Genomic DNA, 17762 nt, shown 5'->3' on the forward strand with positions numbered 1-17762 from the left:
ATAGGCCAGGCTTCCATCCCCACACCCCCTGCAGAAGACACAAAGAGGGTGAGCAGGACTCACAGAAAACAGAGGCAGAAAGAATTGTAAGATTGAAAGAGAGGAAGAAAGAAAAGTGACGAACACAGAGACAGCACACGCCTTGGTTACACCATAGCAGTGCAGCACGGGTGTGAGTCCTCAGCCTGGCACAGCAGACACGAGACAGGGAAGGCGACTGGTCACAAGCTCAGGTGCAAAAGCCCCAAGAGGCCCATCAGCAGAGCACCTGCTGAGAGGAGGGAGGGCTGGCGGCATGGTGTTCGGAGCTGCACGTGGTGCCCATGTACACAGACGCATTGTACACAGGCATGGCACAGAAGGTGGCTGCACAAAGGAACTTAAAGGTCGGTCTCCATGGGCAGCACCTGGCAGAGGGCACAGTCACCACCCTGATGGGTTAAATACACTGATGCTGAAGGACACTGGCCCCAGGAAGCATATAATGGTGGCAGGTGGCAGGTGCACCAGGACAGGCAGTTGACCCCACCAAGAGCCCTACTTCCTCAGTCCCTGGCAGTTTGGACACACACCAAATTTGGAGTCTCCAGAGCTCACTGGAGACTTTCCACCACTTCATCTATCAGGAAAGAGAGAAGGAAGAAGTAGGTCGCAGGTCAATTGGGTGCCATGCATTTCAAGTCACCATCTCGACCTGCATGACTCTTAGGGGACTTTTCGCTCCATGGAAGCAAGGGAAAGCTTTAGAGCCTGCAGAGGTTCCTTGAGGATGAGACTTGATGGGCAGGACCTGATGGGCACTCCTGCCCCTGAGAACAGGACTCATGTGTTCTTTGCTTCTATGGACCTGGCACAATGCCTGCCATATAGGAAGTGCCCAATCAGTACCCAGTGGAATGTCTCCAGGAAGGAAGGAAGTCAGGCAGCAGGCAAGCCGTTTCCTTCTTTCATTTTCTTGCGAAAGCAATAAGAGCAACAATGCTCTTTGGTTTCTGACCATAGATCAGGAGTTAGGAAATCCAGGTGCTGGCGTGCTCCTTTAACCAAACCAAGAGACTCTCTGAAAACAACTGTAGCACTCAGGGCTCTGTCTACCCTTCAGGGCACAGAAGACTCAGTGTCAGCCTTGCCACCTGTTGCTTTCCAAAGATGGTATGGAAGCAAAATGAGATGCAAGAAGAGAAATGTCTTATATGCAAAGATATTATTTTTGTTTGATTGAATTATTATTTTTTAGGGGCGGGGGCTGGGGATTGAACTCGGGAGACTCAACCACTGAGCCATATCCCCAGCCCTTTTTTATATTTCATTTAGAGACAGGGTCTCACTGTGTTACTCAGCATCTCTCTTTTGCTGAGGCTGGCTTTGAACTCTGGATCCTCCTTCCTCGGCCTCCTGAGATTTGGGGATTACAGGCATGTGCCCTTGTACCTGGTTTTGAATCATTTTTAAGAAGTAGGTATAAAGGTCTTCATAATCACTCCTTTTGGAAGCCAAATTATAAGCCCACCTGAATCTAAACCCAGATGATTATAAATCTACTCAGGGTCTTTCTCTGACCCTGACTCCAGTGACCTATGATTATACAGTATGTATTTCACCCTGAATTAAAAGCACACCTTTGAAATCAACTGTTCTGAACACAGATAACACCTGTGCTGCCCATAATCATACCTGTCACCTCCTTTGGAGGGCTCGTTGTAAAATCATTCTTCCAATTGCTCATTTAGGGGACACCTGGCTCCCTGTTGACTGTTCATGCTTCCTTATCCCTAGCCACCTCCCTAAAGCCAGTCCAACACCAGTTTCAAAGATCAGGACACCAACATAGTGCAGAGGTCAAGGGCTCAAACTCTAAATCAGACCACATGGATTTGAACACAGCTCTTTCACATACTGGCTGTGTGACTTGGGACAAGTTAATTTGACCTCTCTGTGCTTTCTTGTCTCTCTGCTCTAAGATGCAGATGATAATAACACCTATGCCATTAAGGTTGTTGTGGGATTCAATAACATATGCCAAAGTACTTAAGGTCAGGGCAAGTGCCTAGTGAATGCTGGTTACGATTATCAGCCTGGTTATTTCTGCCTCCTAGGTGTTCCTTGGATGGTTCATTCCACTCTATTTCCCCATTCACCCCCTTAAAGATAAGCTTCTTGCTCCTGAGTTGTCTGTCTCTGTTCATTACCCGTATGGAGTCTTGGGTACCTACGTCACTTGGCCATGCCTGTGTTCCACTGAGATAATGAAATAAAGGAATTTACATTTTCCTTGTGCACTTCAGCTCTGGAGACTGCCTGCTCTTGCATCAGACCAACTGGGAGCTGTGCTCACTCCACGGCATGTGCCCAGCACCGGAAGACTCTGGACAACTCCCTTCATTTATGATCAACACAATGAAGGCAGCAGGATCTCAGAGAGATAAGGTTTTCTTGGGGACTGTATTGGAGGCAGCAAAGGGAAGAAAGCACAGAATTCCAGTGTTCCAAATATTTACCTCATCGGGTGTTTCCTGTCTCTTTAATCCAGCGCACTTGGTGATTATGAGCTCATGGCATCGCTTGTGGACGACGCAAGTGCAAACTGCAAACCAGAAAGAGATAGGAAGGCTGAGTGATGGCTGGAGAAGAAAGTCTTCATCCCAAGATGGAATCAGGGCTCCGGTGAGGGACAAGGAGAGCCATTCTCCTTCTGCCACCGAATCTTAATTTAATACTTAAAGCCCTTAATGCAGTTATTTCCAAAAAATTTTGCCACCAAAGCCATGAAGGTTTCTTAAATGCCCTGGAGAAGAATGAAGCAATCATGTCCAGGGGACACTGGCAGTTTTCGTGAGTTTTGAGAGGACTGGGCAACTTTCTCACTGTGCATTGCTGAGGCTGGGAACCAGCTTCCTTCCCATCTCTCCTAGGGAGCCCTGTCCTCAGTCTACCTGTAAGAGCAGGTCAGGAGCTCCTTCAGGGAGAAAGAGAAGTGCTCGCTGATAGGACACACAGACCCAGAGCAGGACAAGTGGGGTTTCCGAAGAGCCTCTAATTGAAGGCTCCTGTCTCACTGGGAAAGATCAAAGTGCTGCCTGCTACCGCCGACACAAAATTCTGGAGAATTGGGAACTTGCTGGAAGCCTGGCGGGTGGGAGTTACCTGAAAGGCACCTCCCTTACTTGAAAGTGACCACTCAGGCACAAAGCTAGCAGGGTCCTGCTCCCTAGAGAGGAACGATCAAAGCATGCAAATGCTGCAGAGTCCCCATGTCATCAACCTGGCACACACCTCCCATAAGTGAGTCATCTGAACCCAACGAGGGCCTCCAAAGATTTAGTTTATCAAAGACCTCTTACCTTGACATTGGTATCCCTGCTTTCCTATGACACCCCTGCAAAGAAGAAGACAATCCTTTAAGAAAACACAATTTTACTAAAGGTCAAAAAATAAACACCTACAGCCAGCTGACGGTGGCCACCACCCCTGTTGTATTAAGTGCCACAGAGCCAGCTGAGCTGTGCAATGTCACTCCCCCTCTCAGGGAGCCTCAAAATGCCTGCTGCCAGGGGGCCCTGGAGGGTAACCCAATGCTTGCAGAAGGCGTCAGGTCTGTCAGCATTGGGGCTTGGATTCCTATACAGACAGCTGGGCCAGAGATACAAATGACCCTGCTTGCTCTGGACAGGCCTTGGACAGTTCAACACTCTCTTCTTCATGGATGAGATAAACATTCTCGCCTTGCAATGCCAGGACTCACTCCCTGATGGTGGAGAAGGGCTGTGGCTGGCAGACATTTCTTGAGCATCCCAGAGGCTACCAAGTGTTACAGGCAGTCTATGGTCACATCTAATGCTTCAATCTATCGTTCGGGTGAAGGCTAACATTAGAGATCCCTTCCATGGCCAGAGGAGGGTCCCAGGGCAAGGTTGGAAGTCAACACAGAAATAGAACAATCAATCAAAACAACCTAGTCTTATTCCTGTCCTCAGTCTACCTGTAAGAGCAGGTCAGGGAGCCTACTGCAGTTCCAGATCATCCCAGCAGGGGGAGCCAAAAGTCACTGGGGGCCGCACCCCAGGAACCTGGGGCTATGATGTTCACCACAGGCTTAGGGGAGACCTGAGCCAGTGAGACTAACCGCTTGATTCACGTCTAAAATACCAACAATGGAGCTCAGATGGTGAATGGGTGTGGGGAATGAGAAGTGTCACAGCTGGAAAGGCCACTGCTTCTGTTTCTGTCAGGTTTCCCCTGAGCTGTGTCATCTCAGCTGTCCACAACCACCTCAGTGGCTAGTTCTGTTAACACCATGAGGGTAAGACAAGAGACACGCCTCAGGAACCAGGAGGGCCCCAGAGCCCAATTCAAATCTTCTCTACTAGGAAACTCAACTTTCCTTGCTCTGTCCAGCCCGGATCCATAGGTGTCCTCCACGTCACTACCAGCTTTGAAGACGCTCAGAGAATTTTCCAGAAAGCCCGGTGGGATGTCATGAAAAGCATCAGCTTTAAAGTCAGGCCAACCTGAAATGGAACTGTGCCTCTGACACTCCCCGGCTAGAGGACATTGGACTAGTCTCTTCTCCATTTCTGAGTGCCAGCACTGTTAGCAGAGTTAATACTACACAGTTCATAGGATAATGGGGAAATTTAATTAAATATTTCCAGTGCCTAAAAACAGGACCTGGCATGTGTAGACGTTCATTAAAATTTCTCCTCCAAGCCCAAGACCAGTGTTCCATATCCTCCTCCCGCCACTCAAAAGGCCCATGGCCTCGTCGTCCTCTCTGCCTGTCAGAATCCTAAGTGTGAAGGGAGAAATGCCACTTCCCCAGGCAGCCTTCCCAGCCACTCGAAACACTGCTGCTGTGTTCTTGCTCCTTTTAGATCTCAACATCCTGGGAACCACCAGGTTAGAAAGTTACTGAAAACTGCTTTCCATCACAGAGATCAGCAACCAGGTATTTTTTTCATTTAATTATGGAAAAATTCAAATATATATTAAAGTAGAGCAATGAATATAAGGGGCCCTCACATACCCATTGCCCAGCTCCAACTACCAATCCAGGGCTGCTCCACCTCATCTCGACCCTAGCCCTTCTCCCCTCTTCCAGGTAATTTTTTTTTAAACAAATTCCAGACATAGATTTAAACAAATCATAGCTAATTTGTAAATAGTTCAGCTTGTTCCTCTAAAAGTCATGCTTTTCCTAAAAATATAACCATATTATCAATTATAAAATTTAACTCCTTAAATACGTTATGATCCTAAGCAGAGGCCCCAAGAACCAGTTTCTTCTTTCCATTCACTCTTCCCAGGCACCCACACACATTTAACCACTGGAACAGACTTCTGTGATCAGATAAAGACATAATGCTGCTTATTTTCTATTTTATTTCTTTCAATACACCCAGTAGAATTTATTTTATCTGAAATTTATCATTTTTCAATTTCGGCGAGAGTTTGAAATCTCAGAAAGCCCTCTACAACCTATTTTATTAGAGGAAATTCTTGCTGTCATTATCAAATCCTTCAAGGGCCTGTCAGCTCTGCATTGTGATAAGATTCAAGGAAGGCAAGGCTCTTTCCTTATCGAGATTATCTTTTAAACTTTAAAATCAGGATGCTGAAACGATGTCAAAATTACCCTTAGAACCACCCCCCAACATTTATATTGTTCATGCATAGACTTTTATTCAAGAAATCTCTTCTTCATTTCAAATTAAAATGCAATGGTTTTTGTGTGAAAAAAATCATTACCTCATTCATTATTAACTTTTATAATAAAATATCATCATTTGTTTATTATTAGCACTTTTTGTATGTGGCTGGGGTACTGAGATAGAAAACAGGGCCTGATACATGTTAGGCAAGCACTCTACCACTGAGCTACATCCCCAGTCCTTTTAAATTTTAGATAGGGTCTCATTAAGTTGCCCAGGGTGGACTTGAACTTGCAATCCTCCTGCTTTAGGCTCCCCAGTAGCTGGGATTAAGGTTTACAGGTGTGTACCACGACTCCCACCTTTACATCAGCATTTTCAGAACCAGGCATTAAACCCAGGGGTGCTTAACTACTAAGCCACATTCCCAGTCCTTTTTTATATTTTATTTAGAGACAGGACCTCACTGAGTTGCTGAGGCTGGCTTTGAACTTGAAATCCTCCTGCCGCAGCCTCCTAGCCACTGGGATTGTAGGAATGCACCACTGCGCCTGGCTCATCAGCACTTTTTAAATGAAGTTTATGATCTCCCCCACCTTCCCACCTTATTGCCACAGTGAGGTCATATCCAGAGGATCCCAGGAGAGAGGGGCTTACCAGATGAAGTCTCTGCAGTGGGAGCAGTAGGTGGGCTGCCGAAGGTAGGTGGCCATGAACTTGTGGCCATTGACCTGGTGGACCCTGCGTCTGACGGCCCCTTGCCGCTTCCTTGGCCGCATACGCTCCCTGAACACACGCTCTTCATTGTCTTTAGGGGCTGGGGGAGGACAAGAGCAGAGAAGAAAACAGTGTGAGTTAGTGCATCTTCATACTGACCTCCTGCTGCAGCCAACCCCTAGATGAGGAGGCAGCCCTGGGTGGGAGGAAGTCTTTGAGCTTACTGAAGGATTTGGGGCTTTGAGGGGTCTCACTGCTCAGCTGGATGGAGTGAGCGTACCCGACGGGTGGGAAGACCCAGAACACACATCTTCCCACTGTGTCTACCTGTGTCTTCAAGAGTCCATCCCAAACCAAATTCAGTTTTCCTGCACATACCAGCTGCATGTTTCAAGAGCCTGAGGTTAAAATGCTCAATGTTCAAATCTTAGCTCAACTTCTGAACTGTGTGACCTTGGACAGATTTTGTTTCCTCATCCAGAGCCTCTGTGGGCATCTCCCTCAATAAATCAGGACTACAGAGCTGACCACAGTGGGCGGTGGGCTGGGAGGAGTCAGCGGTGTGAATTCTCACTCACCTAACTGACTAGCCTGAGCAGTAGCTGTCTAAACAATCTGCAGCCTTCCTTTTCCCTTCTACTCAGACTAGATCAAGTAATCCCTTTTTTTTCCAAGATCAAAGGAGAAGGAAATATAACACTATGAAAGCAGATGCCTTCATAGTCTCGAGATCCACCACCCCACTGAAGATTCTTCCCTCACCTTGGTTACTCCAAGCCTAAGGACGCTTTGCAAGAGGAGTAACATGTGGCAACAAAAATAATAATGATTGTTAGAAACTCCTTGTGTTGCCCCCAAATTCATATGTTGAAGCCTTAATCCCCAGTGTTATGGTATTTGGAAATTGGCCCTTGGGTAATTAGGGTTAGATGAAGTCATCGGGGTGGGATCCTCCCAAGGTGGGATAAGTCTCCAAGAGGGAGAAACCAAGTGAGTTGCTCTCTGCCACATGAGCCTGCAGTGAGACAGAGCAATCTACAAAACGGGAAGAGGGGCCTCACTGGACCTCATCTCAGGCTTCCAGCCTCTAGAACTGGGAGAAATAAATGTTTTAGGCTGAGCTAAGGCAGTGGAGATGGCTAAGAGGCCACCAGGCTTCCTCTGGCAGGTGCTGTGCTAAGTGCTAAGTGTCCTCATACCATCTCCCTGTTACAGGAGTGCCCACTGAGGAGGAGGGAGGGACTGTCCACTCCAGTTAGCATGCCTTTTAATTGAGAAGGAAATAGAAGAAAGTAGACCAGAGTCCACGGCTGGTGAAAACACCTCTCTACCACATTCCTCTGAACCCAGAAGCACCCTGGGCCCTGCCACCCACAGGCTGGGAAGGAAGCAGCCACCATAATGTGATGGGAGAAGACACTGGGTTCCTCAGCCACCCCATCCCTGAACAGTTCCACTGGGCCCCAGAATCCACCACCAGAAGAGATCTCTATAGCATTTCAAAACACAGCTTCTGCTATCCCACAGTGTGGGGATTTATTTCTGGGCTCTCCTATTCTGTCTCCTCAGTTCATATGTCTGTTTTTCATTATTGATAATATTAATTATTACTGATAATATCATCATCATCATCACTATTATTTTATTATTGATAATATTAATTATTAATTAATTATTAATAATATTGATAATATTTTAGGCCAGTAAATTATTGTTTTCATTACTGAAGTTTTGTAATAATTTCAAAAACCGGGAAGTGTGATACCTCTTGCTTTGTTCTTCTTGCTCAGAATTTCTATGGCTACCCAATCTTTGGAGGTTCTGTATTAATTTTAAGACTCATTTATTTGTTTCTGAAAGAAAAATGGCTTTGAGATTCAGATAGGAATCACACTTGATTTATAGATCACTTTGGGAAATATGGGCAATATCAACAATATATTAATATTGACTCTTTTATTTATTTATTTATTTTTAAAATACATTTATTTTAATTATTTATTTTTATGTGGTGCTGGGGATCGAACCCAGGACCCCACCCATGCTAGGCAAGCACTCTATCACTGAGCCACAGCCCCAGCCCCAATATTGACTCTTTTAAACCATGAAGAGTTGATTGATCTTCAACAGGGATGCCAAGAATTTACAATGGAGAAAGGATAATCTCTTCAATTAATGGTGCTGGACAAAAATGGACATCCACTTGCAAAAAATGTGAATGTGGACACCTCCCATACCATACTCAAACATCAGCTCAAAATGGATCAAAGACTTAAAGACCCAAATCATAAGGCTCAGAGGAAACATGGGAAATGCTTGTTGGCATTGGTCTTGGCAATGATTTCTTGGATATAACACCAAAAAAGGAAGAAAATAAAAATCAGACAAATAAAAATCAAATGCAGTGCCCATTGTAAGAGTAATATAAAATAAAAATCAAATTTAGTGCCCATAGTAAGAGTAATATATTGTGTGTGAGTGAATAAGTATGCAAATATACATTTGCACGTGTGAACAACATATTATATATTATGTATTATGCATAATGTACACCATATACTGATTGATAATATAGCATATATTACACATAATATATATGACATATAGTTTGCTGAACTATCCAAGACATAGTGACACTTCACCCCTAAATACTTCAACCTTTACCTCCTAAGAACAAAGACATTCTCCTACTTAAGCACAATATCAAAATAAAGAAAACTCTAATATGACATATCTAGTATGTAGTTCATATTTAAATTTCCCCAATTGTTCCCAAAATGTCCTTCACAGTTTTTTTTTTCTTTTCTTTTCTTTTTCATCCAGGAGCTCATTGGAGGTCTTGCATTACACTTGGCTGCCAGATCTCTTTTGTCTCCTTAGTCTGGAACAATTTCTTTTCTTTCTTTCTATGATACATTCATGGTGTGTCCAGGGTATTGTGTTACAGAATGCTGCACAACATGAACTTGTTTGATTGTTTCTTCCCAATTAGTTTCAGAGTAAATGGAAAGAATACCACACAGATCTATGTATCAGCAAGTCCAAATGTATCCCTCAGGATCAACAAGTCCAAATGTATCCCTCAGGATCCATACAGATAACCATATCAATGACATGAACATGAAATGAATGGAAGGAGAAATGTAAAATATTCACTCATCAGGAATTTTAAAAATGCAAAGCAGAACAGCTTTGACATAAGGCAGACGTAACATTTAATACCTAATAAAGAAACACATTTGTTTAAAAATGATATTTTCCGCTATTGGCAAGCTACCAGGAAACTCATTTATTCTTTCACTGCTGGAGGCAATGCCAGTTGACATACATTTTCAGAAAACAATATCACAGTGCATAGCCAACAGTACAAAGAGATTCACGTCCTTTGATCTGAAAATTCCTTAGGAAATAACTCTAATAATTAAATAACTTATAGACATTCCCCACTGCATAGCTATATTAACCAGCAAATAGAAATTAAAAAAAAAATGCTGGGCAGGGTAGCACCTGCCTGTAAACCCAGTGACTCAAGAGACTGAGGTGGGAGGATGGCAAGTTCACGGCCAGCCTCAACAACTTGGCAAGATCCTGGGAAACTTAGTGAGACCCTGTCTCAAAATGAAAAAAATAAAAAGTGCCGGAAATATAGTGGTAAAGTGCCCCTGGGTTCAATCCCCAGTATCAAATAGATAAATAAATAGAAAGAAATTTTTAAAAATTGGGAAAGTGGGCCAGGCAAAGTGGTATACGCCTATAATCCCAGAAGCTCAAGAGGCTGAGGCAGGAGGATGAAAAGTTCTCACCTCAGTGAGATCCTGTCTCTAAATAAAATACAAAATAGGGCTGGGGTGTGGCTCAGTGGTCAAGCCCCCCAGAGTTCAGTCCCTGGTACCTCCCCCGCCCAAAAAAATTCGGAGAGTGGTCTAATGACATAATCATATTACATTTACAGCGAGTTTAAGATTGAGAGAAGACCAGAGAAACTTGGGGGAAATATAGTACCAGACCGTGAAAGCAGAGCGAACAATAACCCAATCCCAAATGACACGTCTATGGGTCGAAGCTAATATTTAAAAAAAAAAAAAATTAAGCCACACGAGGATGTTGGGATTATGTATTTGCGTAGTTTTAAGAATGTTCTCCAGGGCTCTCCAGTGATGTTTGAAAGCTTTCTCTCCACCTGAAGTCGCAGGCAATGCTGCGGGGGACTCCCCGGCATGAAGAGGCGTGGAGGGCACCAGAGGTTGCCATGGAGAACAGGACAGATGACAAACGTCATCAGCTCTCCAACTGCCGTGGATCTGAACCAAGTGAACAGCCAGGCCCAAGGGGCAGCCAGAGTGTCCAGACCTGTCCCCTACACCTCTGACTCACTCCGGATGGAGGGTGCTCCTGGCTGTCACTGGAGCCACTCAGCCATGCGCAGCCGGGGTGACTGTCCCTTTGCCTCAGCCTTTGAGGCAGAATCAAGTTTGGCCGACCTCCCAGAAGACCCATCCAGCTCTTCACAGGTCCCCTACTGGACTGCTGCCTCTGTCACACAGCAGAAGGGATAAGCCACGTGGGGGAGAGATGGACACCAAGCCAGATCTCTTTGGTGAAACTTTCTGTGGAAAGGGAAATCCTGGCTGGTCAGGTGTAATGACGAGAAGGCACCAGAGGCACAAAGCTGAGCAGCCATGTCCCCTGAAGCGGCCAGGCCCCCCACCCTCAGCAACATTCCCGGCATGTCTTCTACTGCCTTCAAAGAGTCTCTAAATTTCAACCTCCCAGGAGCTTTTACACCAATGAATATTTAACAGCCCCGTTGCAGAAGAATCTACGACAGGTTTCAGGCAGGTGGCAGGAAAAGCAAAAAGAGATCTGCAGCATGCAGTTGTCCTTCTGTTGATCTAACTCACCTGCTCCCTTCTCCTTGGTGGGTAGACTTCTGAGCTAGATCAGAGGGACACCCTGAAGACAGAGACGTGGGCCCTGGCTCCAAACTCTACACCACGTTATTCTCTGGCCGATCTGGTCATTGAAGGTTTCCCTGATCCCCTGTGGCCTCCCTTATGAGCCACATCTCTTCCTGCACTGAGAGGGAGCCCAGAGAACCAAACGCAGCTCTCACATAAGGTCACAGGCATCTGTTTCAGTTTGTGTTTTTGTTGCTGTGACCAAAATACCCCAAAAGAACAACTTAGAGAAGAAAACGGTTATCTGGGCTCATGGTTTCTGAGGTCTCAGTCCATAGGGGCCGACTCCATTGCTCTGGGCACAAGGTGAGGCCCATGTCATGGGGGAAGGGCCCAGTGAGGTGGGAAGGGGCCCACAGGGAAGATGCATCCTTCCCAGACACACCCCCAAGGACCCACCTCCAACAGCCACACCCCACCTGCCTGCAGTCACCACCCAGCCCATTCAAACTCAAAAGGCTCTCACAATCTGGTCACTTTACCTCTCAGTATTCCTGCATCAACACAGGATCCTGATCTAGGGGGTGGGAGTGGGGGTACCTCATATCTAAATCATCAATATCCATGACCTTGGCCTTCTCAGGATCCCTTTCAGTTTAGGAAAATCTAGCAGGAATTTCTAAGTCTCAGGCTTGAGAACCCTTGGAGGCCACACTTCCTTCTAAGGTACCTGTGGCAAGGATAAACTAACCTAAGTGACAACTCGACTCAGACCAGACTCACCAATAGGCACGGCTGGCCATCGACTCTCCATGTTCAGGGTCTTGCACAAGGAGGCACGCTGTGAGACCTCTTTTCCCTGAGCTCCTTCTTTTCACCTCTCTTGATGTCCTTGAACAAGTCATTTACTCTTGGGGGCTTCTGTTTCCTTAACTATCAAGATGAGGACATAAGGCTCCGCTCAAACCCCAAGCTAGTAGTGGCAGCCTTGGGCCACATCAGAGCCTGACCACTGGGGAGTTTAATTTTGGCTCTCAAGAATTCCCTGGTTTGACTTTATGGATTTATTGGTTAAAAATGCAAGGATGGAAAGCAAAACAAGACAGGGTACTGAAAATCAAAGCAGCAGGGCCTTTTATGTATTTATTTTCCCTGAAGAAAATAGGCTATAATATTTTCAAGTGAAACAAATGCTTCATGACAGTGAGTTTTAAATATTAAGTAAACATTTATGTGATGCCAAAGAGTCCATCCTACATGTTGTGCTCTCACAATACACTGGGAAAAAAAAAATCACGTTCAAAACAGGAAAGAGGAAATGGCCAGTAATTCCTTCAGAGAGATGGTTCTAGGTTGTCTGTATCTTCCCGGACTCACACAATGAGCCTCAGAAGCGTCTGAGCACCGAGGCCTGGGATTGTCTGCATGTTTGATTCAGTGTGTAATCTAATCAGAGGAGCATGGGTGGCATTTCAAGATTAGCATCTCAAATTTAATATAAACCGTTTTCTTCTGGCTCTTCTTCCCTTTCTGAATGACCTTTGCTGTATTTATGCCAGAGCTTATATTCTGTCCAGTTATGACAATAAAACCATGGCTAGCTTGTGCTCTATAGGAAAGAAATAAAACACTTCAAGTCACTGCATATCCACAGGGCAGGACCAACAGCACAGGTGTGAACTGAGTAACAGGTGTCAATGGTTTGAAAAACAGGGCAGGCAAACCCTGGTTCTGCTGGCCTATGCTTTCTGGTGCCAAGGACACTGTGGTGAGCAGGAAGCCCTGAAGAGAGGGATTTCTCTCGAGGGGGAAGTTTACTGGCTCTCAGTCCAGATCCATTCGCTCCTTCGTCGTCCCCTCCTTTCTCTGTTCTGTTATGTGATGGAGTCACAGTGGAGCTGCTGGTACCCAAGGCAAGTCACAACCTCAGGAGGAAACCACGGAGCAAAACACCCTTCAGGCAGATCTGCTAAAAGTTCAAAGAGGGCTCCCAGCAGCCACTCAGGACACCAGCCAAGGGAGGGGCCCCAAGTCCCCGAAGTGTCAGTGATGTTCAGGATGAATCACAGGAAACCGAGCCTTCGCTGAACTCTCGGGCACCTGAGTACTTTGTGACATGGGGTCAGGTCCTGCTGTTGTTCGTGTTTTAGAATGCAGTATTTACATGTGCCTGGCTTTGCTGGGTATCTGTCTGTCCCCAGTGGTTAGCTCGTGGTTGTGGGGAGGGGGGTACTATCAACGCCAAGCCCAGTTTGACATCTCCCTTCCCCCTCAAATAAACAGCAAGCTTTTTGCACCGCAGCTTTAAAGGTTATGGGGTTATTTACTGAGAGGTCCACGCCCTTCCAGTGCTGTTTATATCAGCCATTCCCATCTCCCACACCACGAGGCAGCAGAGTTCAAGGAAGATGGACACAGTGTGCTGACAATCACAGCCTCTCATGCCCAGGTGACCCTAGATACCCCACTGTGGGCCCTAGAGAGCTGCTCAAGATTAGGCACCTATATGACTTTCCAAAATACCACAATGTACTAGGTTTGTTCCCCCCCCCTTTCAAACCGCTTCTTTGCCAAGGAAGTGTGGATCTCTCATTAATTTTAAAATTAAAATTAAAGAAGAAAAATCATGACCTCTCCCAAAGAAATCTGGAGTCCTGGGCAGGGTTCCCATGAAGCTGACCAGGTGGATATTTCTTACTAGACTACCTAGGCAGGAAAGAGAGTTTCAGAGAGCTCGAAGATAAAAAGAAGAACATAAAAGGCAAAGGAAGACTGGTAAGACAAAGGAGAAGGAGAAAGAGAAATAATAAAAGTGACAGGAAGTGCAGGTGATGGTTAAGTCACTGAGCCCAGCTGTTAAGTGGTTAAATGACCCCATAACTTTCCCAGAAAGCAGGTGGGTTTGTTTCAGGTAAGATACTCTACTTTCCCTGGTCCTTCAGTTCCTACTGACCAAGATGTGAGCCTGCTATCCTTCTGCCCTCCACCCAAGCGCCCCTCATCCTGGGGAGATGGACCTTCCTTCGCTCACACAGTGAACCACCCCAAGACCCTACAGAAACAGTTATAATGGACAGAGTGCTTGTGGAACTTGTCGACCTCAGGGCAGGAATGAAGAAATCTATTCTCTTCTCACAGATCACTCTCCTCTTCAATCCTGAAGCTGCAAAGGTTGACGTAACTACTTCAAGGTTTTTGTTTGTTTGTTTGTTCATTTTTTTTTAGAGAGAGAGAGAGAGAGAATTTTTAATATTTATTTTTTAGTTCTCGGCAGACACAACATCTTTGTTTGTATGTGGTGCTGAGAATCGAACCCGGGCCGCACGCATGCCAGGCGAGCACGCTACTGCTTGAGCCACATCCCCAGCCCTGTTTGTTCATTTTTTAAATAAATGCATTCTTTTTTCCCTACAGCAAAGCCCAGATCAAATCTTATTATCAGAAAACTAGAATGGAGAGCTTAAAAGTGTGTGTGTGTCTCTGTGTGTGGGTTTGTATGTGTGTGTGTGTGTGTGTTAAGGCAGGAGAGATAAAACAAAGTCACCATGTTCTGTATTTTGTTCTTTCACCAGCTTCCTGAGAAAGCAAGATGGTGGTGTTCAGGAAGGTGTCGAGCTTCATCCTGGAGCTGCCTGGACTCTCTGGCTAGCGGCCCAACCCAGATGATCTGCTGAAAGGAGGTTCTTCCTGCACCTGTCCAACACACAAGAGCAGAGCAATCCTCCTCCTCCTCTCCTGGGGCTTTTTAAAAGCTCAATCACCCCACCCTCCAATTTGCAGCTCAAGAGAACAACTCCAGTTGATTTCTGGGTGAGAAGTACCTAAAACTTGACATGTCCTTAAGCAGAAGAACTTCAGGATGATTCTTAGCCTCTCACTTGCTGGTCACCATTCAAAATGGCTCTGGCACTTGGGAAAAAAACTTGGCACACACAATCTAGCAACCCTACTCCTACGGATTTATTCGAATGAAGTAAAAACTTACATTCACACAAAAGCCTATATGCAAATATTCCTAGCAGCTTTCTTTATAATCACCAAAAAACTGAAAACAATCCAAAGTTCCCTCAACTGGGGGATGGATAAACCCACAAACTGGTGCACATTCATACAGTGAAACTGTACTCAGCAACAAAAAGGAATAAATTATGAATAAAGGCAACTCGGATAAATCCCAAAGCATGATGTTGGCTAGGGCGGGGAAAAGCCTACATAGACTGTATATGCCACTTAAATGACATTCTGAAAAAGGCAAAGTTATAGGCATTGAAAAGAGATCCATGGTCACCAGGAGCTGAAGATGAACAAAGGGTTTGTCTACGAAAGGGAAAAGATAAAGGGAGAATTTGGGGATCATGAAACCAGTCCACATGTTAATTATGCTAGGGGTTACATGGCTGCATGCATTTGTCAAAACTTGCAGAACTGAAAAAAAAAATCCTGCAGAACTGTATGCTAAAAAAAAAACAAACAGTGAATTTTACTGTATGTAAATAAAATCTTATTTTAAAAAATGGAGAAAAATAATGCAGGGAGGACCCACTGTATCTTCAGTCCCATGCCAGGAGCTATACAGATTGGAAGAGTGGCCCTGAGGATAGTTAGAATGCACAGCAACTGAAAGATTTAAATTAACCTGCCACTGAGGACTCCACCAAGCAGAGGGCACTGTCACCATGAGTTCAGAGAAAACTGCTGTGTCTGGTATAATGTCACTGGCAGGCTTTTCATTCTTCCTTTCTGGGGCACCCACCACCCCACCCAGGTGAGTCTCCTGACTTTGCATCCAGAAGTCACACTCACTCTTCCTGAGATTCCACTGCCACCAATCTTCCTTGTTTTTGTACATGGGTCTTTCTTCCACCTCCTAATTAAAATCCTTCCCATCCTTTACCAACTCACTCCCCCATGAAAAACTTCCTTATCAGAACAGTCCACAGAGATCTCCTCTTCTTTGAACCACCATAGCACTCGGAGTCGTTAACATTCAACTCGTGGCTCATCCATTAAACATTTAATCATGCACTTCCTCAAGTGCGCCCTGTAGCGTTCCTTGGCTTCCTCCACTAGACTGCCAGTCACTTTAAGTAGCCGTCAAGATTCCTTTTGCAATTTTCTTCCCTCCTCACCCCAAAACCCTCATCGCTAGCTCTAATCATTATTAATTGAGTGAAACACCAAAGTATTGACAATAATAAGTAAGGAAAGCAATGTGGTATTAAAGCATATTGTGATTCATCTTCTTACAGCTCAAAATAACTAAGTATTTTTTTCCATAAATACAATGTGATTAAAATGTCTTTTCACAAAATAAAAGCCATCCCCAGTTCTCACAATTTAACAATCCACTGAGGACCACAATAGCACAGTAAGTACATATGCTTCTTGACGTGTAATTGTTTCCAACCTAAGAGTTCTTTCATGTTACAGCACATTGCAAGAAGGGTTCCCACTCTCTCCTTTTCAAAAACACTAATCAAACCAATTTTGTATTTTTCTTTTCTCTTTTAGAAATCCAAGCATCTTGAGTGAATATGCACTCTCTGTGGATGTTTCCTGTCTTCACATATGCTTAAGTCAAATCATTCAATTTCATTAGTCTTTTAATCTTGCAGAACAGAGTTGCAAGAAGAACGTCATGCTGGGTTAAGGCCAGCATATTTGGAGTCTCATGTTATATCTCATTAGGTGTTCTTTGGTCATCTGATAACCGTAAAGGACAAATGGACAATGCAATGTTGATAAAGAATTATTTGATGGTGAGGATATTTCTTTTTTTCAGAAATTTTCTAAATGGCATATAAAGTCATTTGCCTCAGCATCGAGATTTCAGTGATCAGGAAACCATTAGTCCTCACCTGGTTTGGATGTACCAGTCCTTTGTAATGTCATGGAGTCAGGGTGAATGTATTTGAAGATGGTTTTCCTCTCTGCTCGGAACCACTAGAACCGCATGAACACCCTGTGCCACCAAAGCTCCCTTCATTATGGGAGAGGAGCACAGAAAAGGCATGGAAAGGTGAGATCGCTGTCCAAACTGGTAACTCCACCAAAGGCCAGGACTTTCTAGCTATAACCTAAACGTGTGGGTTGGGGATATCCCCAAGGAGACAAAGTAAACTGGACGTGCAAGTGCGACTATAGCAGCGAGTAAGACAAACCCAAAGGAGTAGGCCTGTGGGTTTTCAGACTTGCTCGTGCATTCAGATCTCCTGGAGTCTTATTAAGGCAGAACTCTGGGTCCCCACTCAGAGTTTCAATTCATCAATTCCACGTCAGGGCCTGAGAACTTATATTCTAAGACTCACAGGAGATGCGGACAGGCCTGAAACCCAGGGAATACACTCTAAGAACCACTGCCCTGTCTTGCCTGCAGTCCCGTGGGTCACCAGAATTGCTGGAGATGTCTGTGCTGAGATGGGAAATGCCCCAGGTCACTCTTCTGTGCTCCAGACTTGCCAGTTGAGGCAGCTCAGGGTGACGGGAGAGAGGGGCTTCT

General features: G+C 45.1%; 1 protein-coding gene across 3 annotated transcripts in view; it reads right to left on the reverse strand.

The window, feature by feature from the left end:
- The window catches only part of Prkce (protein kinase C epsilon), a 476126-nt gene that overhangs the window by 178917 nt on the left and 279447 nt on the right, over positions 1-17762 (reverse strand). For all 3 annotated transcript variants that reach the window (XM_005324505.4, XM_021725840.3, XM_021725839.2), the window contains exons 3-5: positions 6306-6465; positions 3342-3376; positions 2499-2584 (exon numbers count right to left, since the gene is read on the reverse strand). In XM_005324505.4, coding sequence (XP_005324562.2) covers positions 2499-2584; positions 3342-3376; positions 6306-6465 — 281 coding nt within the window. The remainder of the gene's footprint in view (positions 1-2498; positions 2585-3341; positions 3377-6305; positions 6466-17762) is intronic.

This window comes from Ictidomys tridecemlineatus, chromosome 12, assembly GCF_052094955.1.
Source record: "Ictidomys tridecemlineatus isolate mIctTri1 chromosome 12, mIctTri1.hap1, whole genome shotgun sequence".
NCBI lineage: Eukaryota > Metazoa > Chordata > Mammalia > Rodentia > Sciuridae > Ictidomys > Ictidomys tridecemlineatus.